Source organism: Nesoenas mayeri (assembly GCF_963082525.1).
Source record: "Nesoenas mayeri genome assembly, chromosome: Z".
Classification (NCBI taxonomy): Eukaryota; Metazoa; Chordata; class Aves; order Columbiformes; family Columbidae; genus Nesoenas; species Nesoenas mayeri.
The window spans coordinates 6208577-6227328 of NC_137542.1; the positions used below are offsets into that span (position 1 = coordinate 6208577).

The window sequence follows — 18752 nt, forward strand, 5'->3', positions numbered from 1 at the left end:
GCACCCCATTCCCCAAACACTGGCATGCCACTCCTAGGTTTATCTCTGGTGAGCCTGGTTTTCTCGCCTTCCCCCTTCAAATCTAGTTTAAAGGTCTCTCAATGAGCCCTGCTATCTCCTGCCCAAGGATCCTTTTCCCTCTTTGAGACAGGTGCACCTCATTTGTCATTAGCAGGCCAAGTATCATGTAAACTTACCCATGATCAAAAAACCCAAAATTCTGTCAGTGACACTAGTCCTATAGACAGGTGTTGATCTGCTGGGTCTTCCTGTATCTTCCCTTATTGTTCCCTGCAACTAGGGGAACAGAGGAGAAGACTATTTGTACTCCTTATCCCAAAGCCCTGAAGTCCATTTTGGTTGCCCTCTGCCCATTGTAGTATCTTTGCTGCCTGCCTGAAAAATTAGTAGCAGATAATAATCTGAGGGCTGTAGCAGGGCAGGAAGTTTTCTCTTCACATCTTTAACGTTGGCCCCAGGAAGGCAGCAGACCTCTAAGAAGTGGGTCTGATCTGCATATAGGGCCTCCGCTTCCCTTCAGGAGGGAGTCTCCTATGACAACAAACCATCTTCTCTTCCTTATAGCAGCAGTTTTGATGGAGGCTGTTGACGAACTTAACGTCTGTGGCACCTCCGACTTAATTGAACCATCTTCATCATCCTCACTATTGTTGCTTGGTTTCACTTGCAGGGCCTCATACCTGTTGTGCAAGGAAACCTGGGAAGGTGGGGTAGTCACAGCAGAGACCTTCCTTCTGCGCTGGGCATGAACATGCTGCCCTTGCCCCTTATCCCTCCATCACTATGTTCCACCATGCAGAGGGAGGATAGAGAGTCCTTCATATGCTGGGCCTGTCCCAGGGAAGGTTGGGTGTGACTCCAGTGGTCTGTCTCTCTGTCACACTCACTGATACTCCTCCTGGAGCCCTGTCACTAAGCAGAAGAGTTCATCTCCCTGTGGCTGTTCTTGTTGCTGCCATCCAGTATGGGTGTAAGAGCATGGCCCAGCCTGCAGCCCAACACCTGGCTGGCAGCATCTTCTCACCAGACCTGGGTTTGGGCAGCTGCATCACTTTGTGGTGGGTGCTGACCTTACGGAAGCCATGGCTTTCTGCCGGGTGGATACCACTGCTCCCTGGTGGAGCTGGCAGAACTTCTCCACACTTCCTGTGCATCCCTCCATGCAAACTGCCACACCGCACTCTGTTTCCCCACCCTGGTCACTGGCACTCTCTGCGCTGCTTTTTATAGGCATGGAGGTGATGTCCATTGCCCTGGCAATGCCCAGGTCTTGTCAGTGTCTCCTGCAAGGGCTGGTGGCTCCTGGCGGGTCTCTCTGCTGCCCTGGCGTTTCCCTGCCTCAGGAAAACTCTCACTGCACCAGGATCTGCCACTTTGCTGCAGACTGGATTGGCTCCAGAGCAGCTCTGCTTGGTGACTGATTGAGCACTTGACCTTCTCTGATAGAGAAGCATAGCAGCATCTTCACTCAAACAGGTCTCTTCAGTGTCCATGGAATGGTTTATTGGGGAGAAGCTGAAAGAACAGTAGGAATCAGGTAGTAGTGCTGATCAGTGCTCTGCCTGAAGGCAGTCCTACTATGCAAGAGAAGACTGTCAAAGGCATTAGACTGAACCTTATTTTTGGGAGGAAATATTCTAGTAGGTAGGTTTTGCAAAGCAGCATCTGCTTCTCTGTATGTAGAGGTTTTGTTCCTTTTTCCCCATGTCACAGTTTAACCCCAGCTAAGAATCATAATCATGATAGCTCCTTGCTCACTCCTCCCATCCCGCAAGTTGGGGAGAGAATTGAAAGGGAAGGGAGAAATTCATGGACTGAGATAAACGCAGTTTAATAAAACAAAATAATAGTAATATACCACTACTACTAATAGTATATGTAAACTGTAAAACAGAATATAAAGTAAAATATACTCAACACACTTCCCCACAAACTCCATCCACATTGAGCAGCGAATCCCAGGAGGCAGCACCCGGTCCCATTAGCCGATCCCAGAGCAACAACAGAGAAAAGATAGAAAGGCCCAGAGGCCTCTGCGAAACAGCAGGGTGGAAAAAGGCCAAACTAAAGTAAACTCCCAAATGGAACTCAACTGAAATGGAGGAACACCAGAACAGGTCTCCATCCCCCTAGGCAGAAAACCCAACTCTCATTAAATATGAAGCATGAATGGGATGGAATATTCTCACTGATCAGTCTGGATGTCAGTCAAGCTCTGCCCCATCCATGTCCCCCTTCCAGCTGACTCACACCTGTGGGCAGAGCTCAGAACGTCCTTGGCTCCCAGACAACAACTAAGATAACAGCAAGCTCTTACATTCTCTTTGTTCCAACTCAAAGACACTGGAAATCTCCTTGAAAAAAAAACCATTAACTCTGTCCTGGGGTATTACATTCTTGTTCTCAAACTAAATCCGAATAACAACTGTGCTAGCTGCAAATAGGAAAAGTTTCTAACTGGATGAAGAAAATGAACTCACTTTCAGTCAAACCAGCACATCCTGGAACTAGAAAGACCCCAAGCTGATTGAAAGTTTTTGAAAGTAGAAAATGGTGCTGTGAGTTGTTTGACATAGAGCCACAAGACTTGTAGGACTGCAGAAATAACTTGTCCTTGCCAATGTTCACTTAGCAGAGATATGTTTCAACAGCTGCACCTCCTACTTCATTTTGTGATTTTCAAGAGGAGAAAAGTCCCAAGACAACATAATTTCTCTTCTGTGCCTTAGAGGAATATTGATCTGTGCATCTTGGAGCTGGTTTCTAAAGCTCTTAGGCCCTTTGTTTTACACCAACCTTTACTTCAGCAAGATTGCTGGATCGTTTTGTTGGGTTTTTTTCCTATTCCAAAACATAAAAATATGAAAACATACAAAATCTGTGTTGTTGTACAAATGGTCTGTAAACCCAGTGATTGTTAATTTTTGATATAGCAAAAAAGAGCAACGGAGATGAAGATCATTAGTTTTGTATCACTTGGAAATTGAAATCTGTTAAAACTTTAGAGGATTTGAGAAGCAGATATGTACATCAGAAGTTTGGGAATAAAGTCCACTAATTCTAAGCATTGTCTTCCACTCATTCCACTGTTCATGGAACACACTGAGCCTTTCTTTTGCAAGGGCTGTGTGCACATTGTCATGTGCAGGTTACTTCTTTTGAATTCTCTGTGTTAGGTTCAGGCCTACAGCTAGATATAGACCCAAAATAATCAAGATAGATACTGCAGATGTAGGAAAAGAGTAGCAAAACTATGTTTTGAAATATTTTTTCAGTAAATTGTTAACTCCAGGTGCTCTGCTTCACAGTAAAGAAACAAAGGAGGGGAAAAAAGGAAATTTTTGAAAGAGAAATGTTGAGTCATTTTAGGGGAAGAGGGCATAGCCCAATATGTGACTTATCTGCATGGACAAAGGGAGCGGAAGTAGTTGAATTGTAATAATTACTAATTAAAGATAAGCTATTGGACTGCATAGGTTGGAGAGGTGGATCAGGGAGGTAATCCATGTATTATTCCAAATCATCCCTCTTAAAGCTTCAAAAGTGCTTTTGTAAAAATCTGGTCCCCTTTGGATGTCTCTAGATAAGCCCCCAAAGCTGTGATGTGCAGGATTGCTGGGTATGTTCCAAAATCCTGATGGCAGGAAGGGCAGTTGCTTGTTTTGTTTTATTTTGCTGAAATCTTTGTGGCTTCACACATACATCTCACGTACCCTGTTTCCCCAAAAATAAGACCTAACCTGAAAAATAAGCCCTATTTACAGTTCATTTAAAAAGTCAATTTAAATAGTGTCCAGGCAGCTATGCATGTAAAAAAGTAGTAAGTTTTGTAGCAAATATTAATATAAGACCCTGTCTTATTTTTGGGGAAACAGGGTAGTGTGGCCTCCCTCCAGCTTGCTCCTGCTCACCAGTCCCACATCCAATGGATTCTACTCTGTAGTTTCAAATTTCTGCAAAGATTTAAGTAACCACCACCTTTAGATACTTTACATAAACATACCTTAATAAAGTTTCTTCCATTTCTTCCTAATAAATTGTGTGTTACCTTTCCTTGCTGTCCCATATTTATGCTGTGTTTCTGCAACTTGACCTGGATCTGGGGGTTAAAAAAATGGTAGAATTCTGGACTGCTGCTGACCTGCCTAGGTTTAAAAAGTCCAATATATTGTCACTGATTACTGACGCAAAATTCAGAAAAAGAATTGCATGATGTCCTCACGCTGCCTTGTTGGCTTTTGGAGTCAGTGAACGGAGGCCTCTTTGAGGAAACTTTCTCTGCAAGGTTGAGAAGAGGCTTTAACCTTCATTCAAAGGGTATCTGCTCTTTTTTATGGAAGCAATGACATCTGCGTGGCCCTGACAGAAGAAAAATACACCGAAAACCTCATTTTTTTCCCAGGCACATGCAGTGTAAAAAGTATTTAAATAATATATATATGTAGTGTGAGAAAGAGGTCATACTGGTCTCTGGCTTATCAATCTCCACTTGCAAGCTAATTCAGCAATCCCTAACCAGATGTAATTAAAATTGTGTGATGCCACTATGCCATCAGTGTATTTGATTGTACATTGTGCTATACTGTAATGTAAAATTAGTCTTGAATACTCATCTGCCTTTCATAGGTCAGATAACATTTCATATGTACTCCTGAGAAGATCTGCTTAAGACCTAAATGTGTAAAATTTGTGTTAAAATAGTAATCATTCTGGTTTTAACATGTTGTTCACTTGTTCTAGGTAAAAATATGGACTCATGAGGAAGGTGATGTGTTGTCACTCAAAGTTGAAATGCAAGTGAAGATACCATCACGCTTAGCTTTCTCACTTTTGTCTGACTTCACACTCCGCCAACAGTGGGACAAGCATGTCTTGTAAGAACTTACCTTTCTTTAAGACTGTTGGAATCCACTGACCTTTTCTGATACAAATGTTTTTTGAAATGTTGACACTTTTCTACCTAATTAAGAAGAAATTGCTGTAAGAAGTTGACGTTAAAGTCAAAGTATGGATTAGAGGGTTTTTTGCCTTAAAAATGAAAATTAATTTCTCCTCAGTCTGATTTTAAAATATTATTTTCCCGGACTGTCAGACAGCTGGGACAGAGGTCACCCTTTTCTAAATAGAACCCATTCTAAAATGTCCATGCCTGGACCATACCTATGTTGAAAGGCTTAACCTGAGTAGGTTGCACATAACTTGAGGTGGATATATTATGTAGGTGTTATGCAGGCTCTTCATGTTTGTGTTGTTTGGGACACTGATGTTCAGCTTCACTGTACAGTCAATGTGAGAAATCAAGAAACGGGCTTCCTCAAAATTTATATTTTAAGAAAGATAACATCTTGTAAAGTGTATTGGAATTGGAATGGGTTTCAGAACTGCTGTAAAAGGTGTTCTTTTATTTACCTTATATGGTGTAGAATAATGACTAGCAACACTTGAATTGATACAATGCTGATTTGATTTGGTGAATATTCTCTTAAAGGAGAAGCTTTTTCAGTTAGTCATTCTATCCTGAAAGATTTTTATCTGAGGGGGAAAGTGGAAGCATAGGGATATTTGAAAATTTACAATCTCTGCTGAATTTATGGCTTGTTACAAATGAAATCTAAAGAAATATTGTGTTGATTTTCCATATCTACAGCCAAAATCTCAGATTTCTTATGACTACCATGAAACCTAATTGACTGATCCAAATGGATTACGAGCTTATTGCTGAGGCAATAGAAGCTGAAATTAAATAAAGCAGTTACTGCCAGTGTAAAGGAAAATTCTAACTTTTTTATATTTGTAGTTAAAACTCAGATAGTGGTCCATTCTTCCAAGACAGTGGGTGTGTCCTGCCCAGGTGGCCCCACCTGAATGGAGTAGAACACAACTTTGAATAAAATTTTGCAAATATTTCCTGACTGTCCTATGGCTGTCAAATGAATGTTTGGTCATTAAGCAAGTATTTTGGTAGGCAAGCTGATGTCATTCCAAACAGGAATCAACAGTACGCAAAAGATAGGCTTTTAAGACTTTGCTCCAGCACCTTGCATCACTTTTTAACAATTTTGTGGGACAGAGAGGTGGTGTCAGACGAGGTGTTGCAGAAAAGCTCAGTTTTTCACTCTGTGTTCCTCTCACTTCCTTGCTGCCTGAATATGAAAACCATAGGCTTAATGTTAGAATGGAATATATGCTTGTACCGTGTTTTTCATGAGAGATGCTGTTGCATACAATCCGCATCTGCATGTGTGTGTGTGTGTGTGTGTGTGTGTGTGTGTGTGTTTGTGTGTGTGTTAAATGTATTTGCAGAACCTGTGAGGTCCTACAGGCTGTGAATGAAGACGAGAAAATATATTATGTTACATCTGTACCCGTAACTGGCCATAAACCCAGAGACTTTGTGATTCTCGTGTCTCAAAGGCAACCCTGTAAACCAAGGTGAGTATGCAATTTCAAGTTCAACTGTGAGCACTTTTGAGCCATAGTTTTGATTACTGTTGACCTTTATCTGGGCCTGTCATTGGGTGATGAAAACAATATTTTATTTTTTGATAAATTAGATTAGTAGCTGATTTAAAATACAATATGTTGATGCCTGAGTTTGCACAATGAGATTTGGTTTGCAACATGAAGGTGCAATTAAATAAATTTAGAGCATCACATATTTGTACTGTAGTCTAGTATTGCTTCTTTGATACTGATTAGGACTAGCCTATCATGAGGGGGAATAGGCCAGAATTCCAAACAGGCAATTAAAATAATGCATGTCCGAGAGGTCTTGTTGATGTGTTGAAGCACCTAACTGCAAGTTTTTCTGTTTGTTTCAAGTGATTTTGTAATCCCATTTAATGTAATCCTGGAGATATTCAAGGAAATGCTTGGCCATTCTTGAAACCTCACAGTGACACATTTATTGTGTCTGTAAATTTTGCTGTTTTAAAAAGTCCCTAGATCAGTTTAATATACAATGATTTTTTTCATTAGATTTACTTTTGTTCTTGCATAATGAAACATGGATAAATGGGACCATTTGGCGTATTTTATTGTTCTTTATTCTCAGTTTCTTTTCCTGTATTCAGTAATTCCTCATGTTAACAGGACATTGCTTCTAAAAGGCAATATTCTGCACTGTGCTTGCTTTTTTCCCCAGCATGTGGGAACTGAATCATGTCTACTTTTGCTGGGGCCACACTCTAAGGCCTCTTATTAAGTGGCTCCTAGGCCCTGAGTCTGTGAATGTGAGTTATGGAGAGCAGGATAACTAAATAAAAGGGGGATGTACATGGATGATTGTTCAGTGGTTTTCCACAGAAGTCTTCTTGATTGGCGTATATGACATATCTGGTATAGCCGTGCATACTCTGTAGTCATTTGCAAGTATACTTTTAAATATCTTGTTGAAGAAATGTTTGATTCTTCCCCTTGCTCTGCAGCGAACCCTATGTGGTAGCTGTAAAATCAGTTACCCTCACCTCTGTGCCACCTTCTCCAGGATACTGCAGGAGTGAGATCCTTTGTGCTGGATTCCAGATCTACAGTGAAAGCAACAGCAACTGTACGGTGAGCAGCTCTGCAGACCTCAGCTGTGACTCCTTTCCTTGTACATCTGCATATAACCTCCTTTGAGCTGACAGTCTAGAACAGTAGCAGCAATGCAACAAAAAAACCCCACCAAAAAACAAAAAAATACCAAAAAACCCAAACCAAACAAAAATAATAGTCAGTTTCCCCAGATCTACAGTGTGGTTATAAAGACATTCTTTAGTCCACATAGTTTTTTGGCCAATCTGAAAGTCTGGAATGAAATCTAAACTAAGCCGTGCACCTCCAGAGAATCATCCATTCAAGCCTAAAATACATTTCTGGAAGGTGTATGTTAAACTGCTCTTCCATGGTGTCCATCTCTTCCCACTGACTACAGAGGAAGGACAAGGAATTAATTTAGATCAAATGCTGGACTTTATCTTTTGTATGTCAAAAATTATGCAATCTGAATCCCATCTCTGGACCCATGGCAATGTTTGTCTTTTGTTCTTTTCCATGAGAAGGCTGTAACTTCTTCATTTAAGAAAATATATTTTTGAAAACATTCAGCAGCTCTCAGGGGCTGGGATTCTTTTTTCAGGCAACAGCTTTGTTCATCAAGCACATCTATTTTAGAGGTTATACATAATGTTTCTTGCTGCACTGCTGTGTCCATTTACCTACATGCTTGAGGACCTGGCAGTAGTGATGATGCTGAGATCACTGAAATACTGTAAAAAAGGGACACTCTTTTTGGTAATTATCACCTTCAGTTTCAGAAGCACTATGTGTTTCTATTTGCATCCATAAAAACCCTGACACTCATCTAGGCTCTGTAAAAAATAGCCAACTATTGCAATCCATAGGCTTTTTTGTTTCATTTATTTTTGTTTAAACAGGTGTGTTACTTCAATCAAGTGGCATCAGGTTTAATGCCGTACTTAGCTGCAAATCTTACTGGCTCATCAAAAGCCATTGAAGACATTGCTTTGGAATGTATAAAGTTCTTGGAGCGGGAAGGCAGCAAGTCCTAAAGATAAGAACAGATTTGTGAAGAGACCTCTGAAGATTGTCAACCAGTACCGGTTAAAATTCCTGCATGCGTGTTCATCGACTTTCTACAGTTACTTATTTTGGATCATGTAGCCAATATTGGGCTTGAGCCTGAGAATACCTAGTACAAGCATTTTCTATCAAATTAAGATTAGGCTTTAGGCTCTAAATTCAATTTTTAATTTTAAAAAGATTAAAGGACAGATTCCACTCTTGTTTGCATTGATTAATTTTATATAAATGGAGCCAGAATTTGGCCAGGTAGAGCTGTAGCTCAAGATACTATTTCACTGTTTTAATATCATATTGAATGTAATGACATCCAGCCAGTTTTAGTTCAGTAAATACCACTCTGGCTAATTTGCAGAGAAGTGATGCTACCAAGTCGCTTACCCAGTGGTCTGACCTGGTTGTCCAGGTTCTTGCACACCCGTTATATGTAGATTACACCCTTTGTAAGATAGCGTTTGCTAATGTTTGTAATTTATCTGTTAACACTTGTAGTTTATCCGTGACTTCCAGTAAATTATTGTTTCCGAGATTACACATCCACATTAAATTTTATTACGGTATTTCTGGTCGTGACAATGGGGGCTGTTGGCCTCGTACAGAAGTGTCCTGGTCTCCCACTGGCAAGCTCTGAGGAAGACTGTTCTGGTATCATTGAGCAGATGCAGAACAGTAAGACTCTTTGATCCACTCCCTCACAGATGAAGAGAGAACAGTTTCAGAGGTTTTACTGTGGTGCGGCTACTTTGTTTTCTGCTCTTATTTTTGCTCAAAAGAGCCTTAAAAAAAAAACCAACAACAACAAAACAAAACAAGCAGTTAGATTGTAATGTAAATGCAGGGCTGTTACGAGAATCAAAGTGTGTGAACTGTAGCAGTGCTGTTTTATCTTATTTGCATCTGAGTGGTCTAGGACTCTGGTCTTAAGTACATCTTCAGTTTAACCTGGGACCAAATCTAAGCCTTCATCATTGATTTACAGGTTAGACACGCCTGCACGTTTTGCATATGGCGTGTCTAACAAGTGCAGCAGAGGAGAGAGCAGCTGGAGTCCCGGAACAGAAGCTGGGTGTACCAGCACCGAGAGTCACCTGGCCACTCAACAAAGCTGGTTTGGCCTGAGCCAAAGTGCCGGTGAAATCAGCCACTGTTTTCTACGCCTAGCAAAGGGTGGCCGCTGCGTGGCATACAACATGGGGATATCTTTGCACTAGTAGCAAAAAAAGTGAAGTGGGTCCTGGTCATTGGCTCTGGAGGAGAGACTGTAGATGCAGGTCCTGATTTTGGATCAGCATTTTTATCAGGTGGGTAATGTGCGATACCTCTGCCTAGGGCCTAAGGACAGCAGTCTCAGGGCAGCCCTCTCCAGAGCATGAAACCCACCAAGGCCCTGCTCGCCTCCTTCTAGCCCAGCTGGCCACGGAAGGGTCCAGGCCACCTCTGTGGACCGGCAGCTCTGCTCTTAAGAGTCTTGCCAACACTTGCTGTGTGCAGATGATGGCAGAGAAGCTCTTGAGTGGGCAGGAAAGTCTCTGCGGTCCCAATTTTTAGGGAATAGAGACACCTAATGTTCATCTCTGAATCAACACATCACACCAGGGAGAAAGAGCCCAAACGCTGCCTGCACCAAGTGTTTCTTATCAAGGTGACTCCCTGTGCAGCAGCTTAGAACTTGTCCTTGGAGCCACGTACACACTGAACTCAGCCGTGGGGTCACTGCAAAGGCTATCTAGAGAACAGCATTTGGCATTTTTGAGATATTAGCATTTGCTGAGCTCATGCCCTCTGCCCCCAGCACTGAGATGCTGGCCACTGAAGTGCAAAGCACTGCAAAGCCCAGCCGCATTCACATGCAGCCACCACCTGTCTTTGTGGGTGCACAGGAAGAGTGTCCTCTTGACAAGGATTGTAGTTTACCAGCCTCAGTGAAACCTCTAAAACAAGGTTTCCAGCACACAAACTTTGCTTAAACTCTAAATATCACAGTATCACAGTATGTTTGGGATTGGAAGGGACCTCAAAAGATCATCTAGTCCAATCCCCCTGCTGGAGCAGGAACGCCTAGGTGAGGTCGCACAGGAACATGTCCAGGCGGGTTTTGAATGTCTCCAACTACACGTACTGTTGTGAAATCATGTAGAAGGGGATGAGTGGGTGCATTTAACGAGCAGTTTTGTCCAACAGCGACTGAAGATCACTCACCAGTGCAGTGGTTGTAGAGCGTAGCACAAGCATTTCAGTGACTCGTCTTCCTCAGCAGTCACTGAAGCAGAGGGTGTCCCTGCTCACTGCAGAGGGGCTGGACTAGATGACCTTTGAAGGTCCCTTCCAACCCAGACTACTCTATGATCCTAAGAGGGAGTTGTACATGCTCCCAGCCCCATGCAAGCACGTGTGAAATTACCTAGGAACAGCTGTTGCATTTACACGGCAATTTACAAGTCTGACAAAGTCCATTATTTTTCTCAGAGGACAAATGAGCAGCAAGCAGGTGTAGCAGCCTGACAAGTGCAAGATGGATCAAAGCAACAGGTATGATGCTTGGAACTGAGAACAAAGGCAAATCCACTGCTTCCTGTGGAATTTTTTTGCTACAGCTGCCCTGCATCACTCTGGTTTTGGCAGTCCCTTTTGCCGAGCAAAGTGACAGTGATCAGCAGTGGCAAGCAAACAGTGAATTTTCTTTTCCTCCGTGTAACTCAGCAGTCTAAGGGCCGCTTCTGCTTCAGGTTGCAGTAGCACAAGCAGGTGACTGCATCCCTGGGAGGAGAGGCTGCATCCTGAGCCACAACCGACACAACACACTCCCCACACCAGCCCCTGATCTGGGATGTACTGGTGCCACTGGGAAAGCCAACAGGCATGGCTTCAACATCCTACAGGTAACGAACATGTTAAAATATGAGAGTTTTTAAAGACAGAAAATAATCTAAAAAGATGCCTTCTAAACAATATATTTACTCATATAATGGAAACACCTTTTAAGTTGGGATAAATGCCTGTTGCAAAACGTTCACATTAAAGGGATATTGCTTTGAGCTTTAATCCAATAGTTAATTAAAACTGTGTAATTAATCCTTGATTTCATCCACTCCTCTTCCCCATTTAAACGTGTGCTCTGATTATTACAAACTGAGCATACATCGCCTATCTTAGTCAACTTCATGTGCCTTTGTATCCATAGCAGAACCAGGAAACCTAAAATAAGAGCTCCAACTGTTGCATTCTTTAGCTGCATTTTATTAAAAATAATTAACATGTACAAATATAAAATATATCCACACAATTAAATTCCTGTATTTGTTTTTTTTTTTTTCCCTGTAAAAAAAGGATGTTCCAAATCCACTGTTTCTGTGGCTGGTCTAAAGCACCTCAAAACCCTATCCTGAGCGCAAGCTTGCTATCTCATGTTCCATCTTCTCACCAAGGCGATGTATGGACCATTGGGACACTTTAATAAAAGGATAAATCAATCCTTAGCAGCAATAGGTTTATCACTGTGCAGCTTGTGCTGCGGGATGAGCTCGAGCTGCACTTCTCCAAAAACACTGTGTTTCCTTGTTCATCTTGGGTGAGATGATGAGGCACAAGGGAAAACCCACTGCCACTGGCTGCACGCGCTGAATTACTACAGCACCTGCAGAGCTGTTGTAGGAACTCTGTTTTCAGTTGGTTTTGTGACTTTGTTAATACAGATCAGTTTTTCAGGCTGCAGTCTCCATTTAAAAATAAATAAATCTGCCAGTAAGCACACACATGTAACACGAAGTTCACTCCCAGCTCACCAAGACTTTTGAACGCGCTCCTTGAAAAAAGTACAGAAAGTAAGCAAGCTGCTCACTTGCTCTCCAAGTCTTTTTGGGTGTATGTTACCATGGACAGCAGAGGAACAGCATGATTCCATTTCTGCTGGAGGACGAATACTCAAAACAACCTAACATGCATAACCTATCACGTTAATGCACATACACATTTAGCTGAGTAGCGGGAATTGTGCTCTCAAGCTCTGCAGGCCATACCTGACAGCTTCACCATGAGACTGTTCAGGCTGGCACATATAGAGCAAGAAACCCATTTCTAAAAGAAGACAAAACCAGATCAGAAACCAAAGAGAGTCTTTAGGAAATACCCACAGTCTCTTTCAGAGAAACAGAGAAATACTATTATTAAGATCAGCATGATTGTGTTCATACCTAACATGAAAAAGCATCACTCTTAAGGTAACAATACCGACACCAAAATCCAGTGGTCATAGACCCCTGTGGCAAAATGCACATATCCTTTTCGGTTACCGCTGTATTTTGGCGGAGATATATAAAAATAAAATACCTGCTCGCTGTATTTCTGTTGCTCACAGCTTTTCAGTAAGCTAGGCAAGACTGGGAGGCAAACTGGAAAAATGAGGGGGGATAAAGAAATAATGTAGCCACAGTGGCAGTCTGTTTGATTTTCTGGAACGAGTTATCCACTCAGCGTGGTCAGTACTCTGGAGAGAAGCAGTACAGGATAACAGGTTTAGAGTCAAGAGGCCTTCAAAAAGTAACAACTTTGGGTACTTTCACTTTCGGTTTTTGCAGCTTTGACGTTTCTGTGATTTCTTCATAATCTGCACTCATTCCAACAGCCCATCGCCCAACTGTAACCTGATCTGCAGAGTGAGAGACAAGATATTGCGGAAAGGCTAAGCGTTAACATTGTATAAAACTTTCACTTTTGAGGAAGATTTGGCCCATGAGGGCCTATCATTAATTCACCAAAGATCTGTCTGTTTAGTTCGAGCTCTGAAGACAACTCTCCTCAACTTTTGTGTGCGTGTGGTGTTTTCTAAACTCCCTTCCCACATGCAGGTTGCCCAGGTTTGAAATCATTACTATGTGTTCATTCCTGTTTGACTGTCCAAAGAAACATTCAAAGAGAATGCAGGCAATAAATTAGCTCTCACATTAAGTCCCAATAACTCTTACGATGAAGATATCAGAATATGTCAAGCACCTCTAGATATAAAGCAAAGACCTTCTCTATTACTCAGATGAAAAAACTAAGCCTGAGGAGGCACAACAGAGCAAAATTTACAGCTCTCAGCTCACACTCCTGCATATAATCAACATCATCCCCTTGCTGTTTAAATGCCACTTATACCAATTCACAGCCCTTTCCTAGAGAAAACAGTTAACCAACTGATACTTCTTTTCTGAATGCCAATCTGATTTTGACAGCAAAAAACCAAACCACATCAAGAATGTCACAGAGATAACTCAATGTTTACCTGTATTAACTTCTGTATATTAAAGCAGGCCAAATAACTCCAGCTGAATAAATTACAAGCTGTAGTGCCTCAACCTCTTTGCTAGCTCTGCTGTCTTTCTGTAGTCTATCTAAAAGTACTTTGGCACAATATAGACTGATTTCAATTCTTACTAATGGTGTCACAGTTCAAATTAGTTCAACTGTTTTTAACCAGCAATACTAGTTTTGAAACATCAACTAAGATGTCCCTTGGGAAATTACACATCAGTTGTCAAGTCAAAAGTGGCATATTATTAACTGAGGAGTTCTAGAAGTCATACAAATGGAGCAGAAAAACGCACAAATGTGCCTCCACCTCAGTAACAGAATCATTCTTCAAATCCTTTTTTGATGCTTACCAGGTTTTTTTTTGTATATAATGTAATTTTTCCACCCACACATCTAACTGAAGAACATGTAAGCAAGCAGTTTATTAGTTTGTGAATCCAGCTGGACAGATCTCCTGTCTTCAATGACTCGAACACTGCCCTGCATCTGCAGCTTTTACATGTTGCCCCTACCACCACCATGCAACTATATTCAGTTCCACCACAGATAAATCATCAAAAAGCCACAGTTTTGTTCTACAGCTGCTAAGTTGTGAACAGCAGCATAAATACTGGGGGGCAAATACACATGAGCTCATATTATCTTCAGAAACCCACAAGCTGCATTTTCTTTTTTTAACAGAAAGTTCAAGTTTTGCATTGCAACCTAATGCCTCCTCCACATTCACCTTCATAATAAGCACTCACTCCCCAAGGAAAGTTTTCTTCTCAAACCCTTTTTTCCTGACCAAAGCCAGGCAAAGCAGTAGATATACACAACTGTGGACTTAAACTCCACTCTGTACCCTCTCCTGCATCTCACCTGCGTTCTGTTTTTCCGGACAGTCTTTCCTGAAGTGCTCCACAGAGCCACAAAGTCTGCAGCTGCCACCTGTTAAGAGAGAAGGTTGTTACCCTTCCAGGCAAAACAAACAAACACAAAACAACCCTCCTACAGTGTTTTGCTCTTGTATGTATATTGAAAAACCTTGTTCCACTTATCTGTAGTGGCAAGTTGTACATAAGACAAGGAAACATCCCCACAGACAGGTCTGAACTCCTTGGCACAACAATAGGACATCATGGAGGAGCTACACGGCCAGCTTTGGAAGCTGCAAACACAGCTTCCCGTCTGTGTGTCTCTGAAGGACAGACAGAGCTGTTTGTAATCACACTGCTCTGTAAAACATCACATACTATGAATTCCAGTCACCACATACTGAATATTTCTGATTTGCTGGAAGCTCTCATTTTGAGAAACAAGCTGAATTCAAAGGAACTTCTGAAATTAACAGGTGCTCTTGAGAGGCAGGTAATCCAGCTGCAGGTACTGAGGTATGAAATATAAACTCTACCCAAGATCCAAGCGCTCAAAGTGATTTTTCTTCCAACTTAACTGTGCTGTAAGACCACCCTTTTGAGTCTGACAGACTCAAGTTTGTACTGGGAGACAACAGGATACAGAGTGCAATTTGTTAATGCCAGCAATCAGGCAGAACAGAATTTTGAGTGAAATCTTTAAACCTGGACCACATTTCTCATTTAAGTCACCTAAACTAAAACCATCCTCTTTCTAGTGAGAGCTTTTGCGTGAACACATCCCAAAATGTTAACCTGGAGTGTGAGAGTATGTTTTTAAATCATACTTTTGTATATTTACATTTAAATACACACTGACTACATACATACAGCCCATTATGATATTTTCTTTGTGTGCCTCTCAATATTGCAAGCACAAGCCAGTTATCACACTTTCCATCTCAGCTCATTGTTTACCACTAAACTTACAAACTAGAAATTGCTAGGTAATCAATATTAACACCAAATTTCCCAGAATTAATCCGCTTTTACCAAAAGTAAAAGATACTCGGAAACTCTTTTCAATCAAATCCTCATTCACTTTCAATGTTACTTTACTCTGTGTCACGTAAGTATCAAAAATGTGCTTTGGTTTTAGTAAATTAGTACACCCACCTTCAGCATACAATCCCTTGGGATTATCTGGACACGACCTTGACAGATGACCCATCTCACCACAGATGAAACATTTTGCATACGGAAATGGCCCTGCAAAATCCCATACAGTTTATGATTCACATTAAAAACTTCACAAAGTCACAGACAACTGTGGACACACTATAAGGACAATATTTTACTGCACTATTACACTATAAATGCTATACTGTCTCTCGCGCTTTTAGGTTCATTGTTATGATATTGTATTCCTTTAGACATATTAATTTATATCCTCAGAACAGTTAAATTACTAAAACATAAAGCTTAGACTTCAGTAGTCAGAAAACCCAGACAAAGCATCTAGAAAAATACAAATTTCTGAGACATACCAACTGCTGGGTCTACTTTTGCTTTGCATTTGCTGATATCATGTTCTGTGGATCCACACCGGTAACAGATCCCTGTACCCATATCTTGACTTTCAAGCACTGCAGGACAATCAGCAACACCATGGCCAGGTTCTCTACAGTGGAAACATACCTTTGAAAATACAAATTGGGTTACACACATTTTCATAGCTCACAAAGCAAAACACAACACTTATGGTTGACATTACAAAAGAATCCAGTCACTCCTATTATCTGATTATCACCTATACCCAGTTGACTCTTACTAAGCCATTAATTCTCTTGCCTGCAGCCTTGAGGATGTTATCAGATACATATCTCTAGCGTTGAGATTTGATGTTGCCCTAACATAAAAAGACAAGATTCTGTGAATAGCACTCAAAGACCTGAAAATCCCAGGCTACTAAGGTCTCCTGGCCTTTTTAGAAGGTCAATGTATCAAGGGATTTTCTCCTCAGGGGAAAAAAAAGCCAGACAAAAGAGATCTCGTACTCTGTCACAAAGTAACTGTCAGTGGCCAAAGCCACTAAACCATATTATTATGGGTACTTTTCTCCTTTCGCCAACAACACTCTATACGGGGTATTTATACACTGATGGCTGACTGCTCTGGATGAATGATGATACTTGATTTTGACTACAGCACAGTTCCCCCAGCTCTTTAAGTACTGCTGCAATAAATGCACAGGTAAATATAAGCAATGCTGCATCAGCTCTACAATTTACACATAAAGAAATCAGATATCTCGGAGTAATTAGCAGTAACTCACTTTAGTATGTTCCCAGGTTACATTCAGCAGAAGTTTTATGTTGAATGCCTAAGTCTGTGCTGAGATAATTGCTTTTAGACAGTCTTATTAGAGTCTGCCAGAGATCTCACTCCAACTATCAAGAAGATATTGCAGAAGGGGGCCCCAAACCAGCAGAAACATTGTACTGATGAATGACATATAGAAATGCACTGAAATAGTTTCACCCAGTAGACAAGAGGGGCTGCAAATTCATCAGAGGGTGGCAATAACAATGTTGAAACAGAAGAGCTGTGCTGAAGTCTAAGATCTGAGCTGAAATCACAGAATCACAGAATGTTTGGGGTTGGAAGGGACCTCTGTAGATCATCCAGTCCAACCCACCTGCTCAAGCAGGTTCACCAGAGCAGATCACACAGGAATGTGTCCAGGTGGGTTTGAATGTCTCCAGAGAAGGAGACTCCACAGCCTCTCTGGGCAGCCTGTTCCAGGGCTCTGGCACCTCAAAGTAAAGAAGTTTCTCCTCATATTCAGGTGGAAGCTCCTGTGCATCAGCCTGTGCCCACTGCCCCTCATCCTGTTCACCACCGAAAGGAGTCTGGTCCCATGCTCTTCACTCCTGAGATACTTATAAATATTGATGAGATCCCCTCTCAGCTTCTCCACGCTGAACAGCCCCAGCTCCCCTAGTCTACCCTCATAAGAAAGGTGCTCAAAGTCGCTGTTTGTTCGCTTTAACTCGAAATGTGGCTCAGCACACCTAGTCTGGAGCCGGTCAGGCCCCGAGCTCCTCACCCAACTCCAGGCAGTGCCAGCGGACTAAGGGACGTGTGATCCCCACACGGGGCTTTTCCCCAAGCTGCCACCCACAGGCAGAGACCCACGACCCAAGGCAAAACTCACCATGGCATTCTTCTTCATTTCTTGCCTCCTCAGCCTCCTCCCCTCCCGCCGCCGGTCCTTCCTCAGCGCCTCGGCCGCCTCCCGACTCGGGCAGCTCTGCCGCAGGAACGCCGCGAACCCGTTCACGTCCTCGTTCAGGTACTCCTTCTTCTTCTTCTTCCTCTTCTCCTGCTCCTTCTTCCCCGGCCGAGGGCCCGGGCCGCCCTCCCGCCCCGCCATCTCCTCCCACGGGGTGGCCGCCAGCGCCTTCTCGGCGGCAGCGCCGCCACGGCGGGCCCATCTGGTCATGGCGGCGCCGGCCCCTGAGGGGAGGCACGGAGCTGAACGCGGGAGTGCGGCACACGCACCGCTCCCTAAGCGACGGCTCCTCCGGCCCGGACACCGAGGGGGTGTGAGGCGCCTCCTCCCTTCACCTCACCTCACCTCACGGCCGCGCTCCCTCGCTCGCCTCCCGCGGCGGCGGCGCTAGGACCCCGCGGCCCGTCCCGAGAGGGGCTCCGGCCTGAAGCGGCCGCGGAGGCGCCGCTCACCCGAGTCCGCCGCGGCAGTCGAGACCGGCTCACAGAGCGGCCGCCGCCGTGCGCCGGAAGTGAGGCGGAGTCCCCGTGGCCGCCGGAGGGACGGACCGGGCGCCACTTCCTCCCGCCGCTGCGTGTCGCTCGGGCACCGCGTCCCGCCGCCATCTTGAGGCGGGGCCACGGTCGGGACGGCCGAGCGTTTCTCGGTAGCGAGGTGGAGGAGCTGCCGCCGCCAGGTGGGGACGGTCCGACCGCCAGCGTGTGGCACAGGCCGCAGGCGTCTCC

At 43.1% G+C, this 18752-nt stretch overlaps 2 protein-coding genes across 4 annotated transcripts in view; one reads left to right on the forward strand and one right to left on the reverse strand.

Annotated features, from left to right (window-relative positions):
* ACOT12 (acyl-CoA thioesterase 12) overlaps positions 1–8573 on the forward strand; it is a gene marked incomplete at both ends in the record, with an annotated part of 37303 nt that extends 28730 nt beyond the window's left edge. The window contains 4 exons of the mRNA XM_080362191.1: positions 4762–4895; positions 6325–6453; positions 7449–7575; positions 8439–8573. Coding sequence (XP_080218317.1) covers positions 4762–4895; positions 6325–6453; positions 7449–7575; positions 8439–8573 — 525 coding nt within the window. The remainder of the gene's footprint in view (positions 1–4761; positions 4896–6324; positions 6454–7448; positions 7576–8438) is intronic.
* A 3247-nt stretch (positions 8574–11820) lies between these two features.
* Positions 11821–18521, reverse strand: ZCCHC9 (zinc finger CCHC-type containing 9). 3 transcript variants are annotated; one of them, XM_080363057.1, is made up of 6 exons: positions 18368–18521; positions 17950–18251; positions 16280–16430; positions 15909–16001; positions 14758–14826; positions 11821–13249 (listed from the first exon to the last, which is right to left on the reverse strand). In XM_080363057.1, the coding sequence occupies exons 2-6, from the start codon at positions 18235–18237 to the stop codon at positions 13134–13136; spliced, it is 717 nt and encodes a 238-aa protein (XP_080219183.1). In that variant the 5' UTR covers positions 18238–18251; positions 18368–18521; the 3' UTR covers positions 11821–13133. The 3 variants fall into 3 exon arrangements, with proteins under 3 accessions (XP_080219183.1, XP_080219184.1, XP_080219182.1); XM_080363058.1 differs by having other exon boundaries at positions 11821–13244; positions 17950–18521; XM_080363056.1 differs by having other exon boundaries at positions 17950–18521.
* Between the last annotated feature and the right edge of the window lie 231 nt (positions 18522–18752).

Bases quoted from the DNA above. Each gene is read 5' to 3' on its own strand.
- ZCCHC9 (XM_080363057.1), bottom strand. From the start codon at position 18,237: ATGACCAGATGGGCCCGCCGTGGCGGCGCTGCCGCCGAGAAGGCGCTG. The intron at 16,002-16,279 runs GTATGTCTCAGA...GGGATTTTGCAG, and splicing joins AAAAGTAGACCCAGCAGTTG to GGCCATTTCCGTATGCAAAA. The intron at 13,250-14,757 runs GTGAGATGCAGG...CTCACTCTGCAG, and splicing joins TCCGGAAAAACAGAACGCAG to ATCAGGTTACAGTTGGGCGA.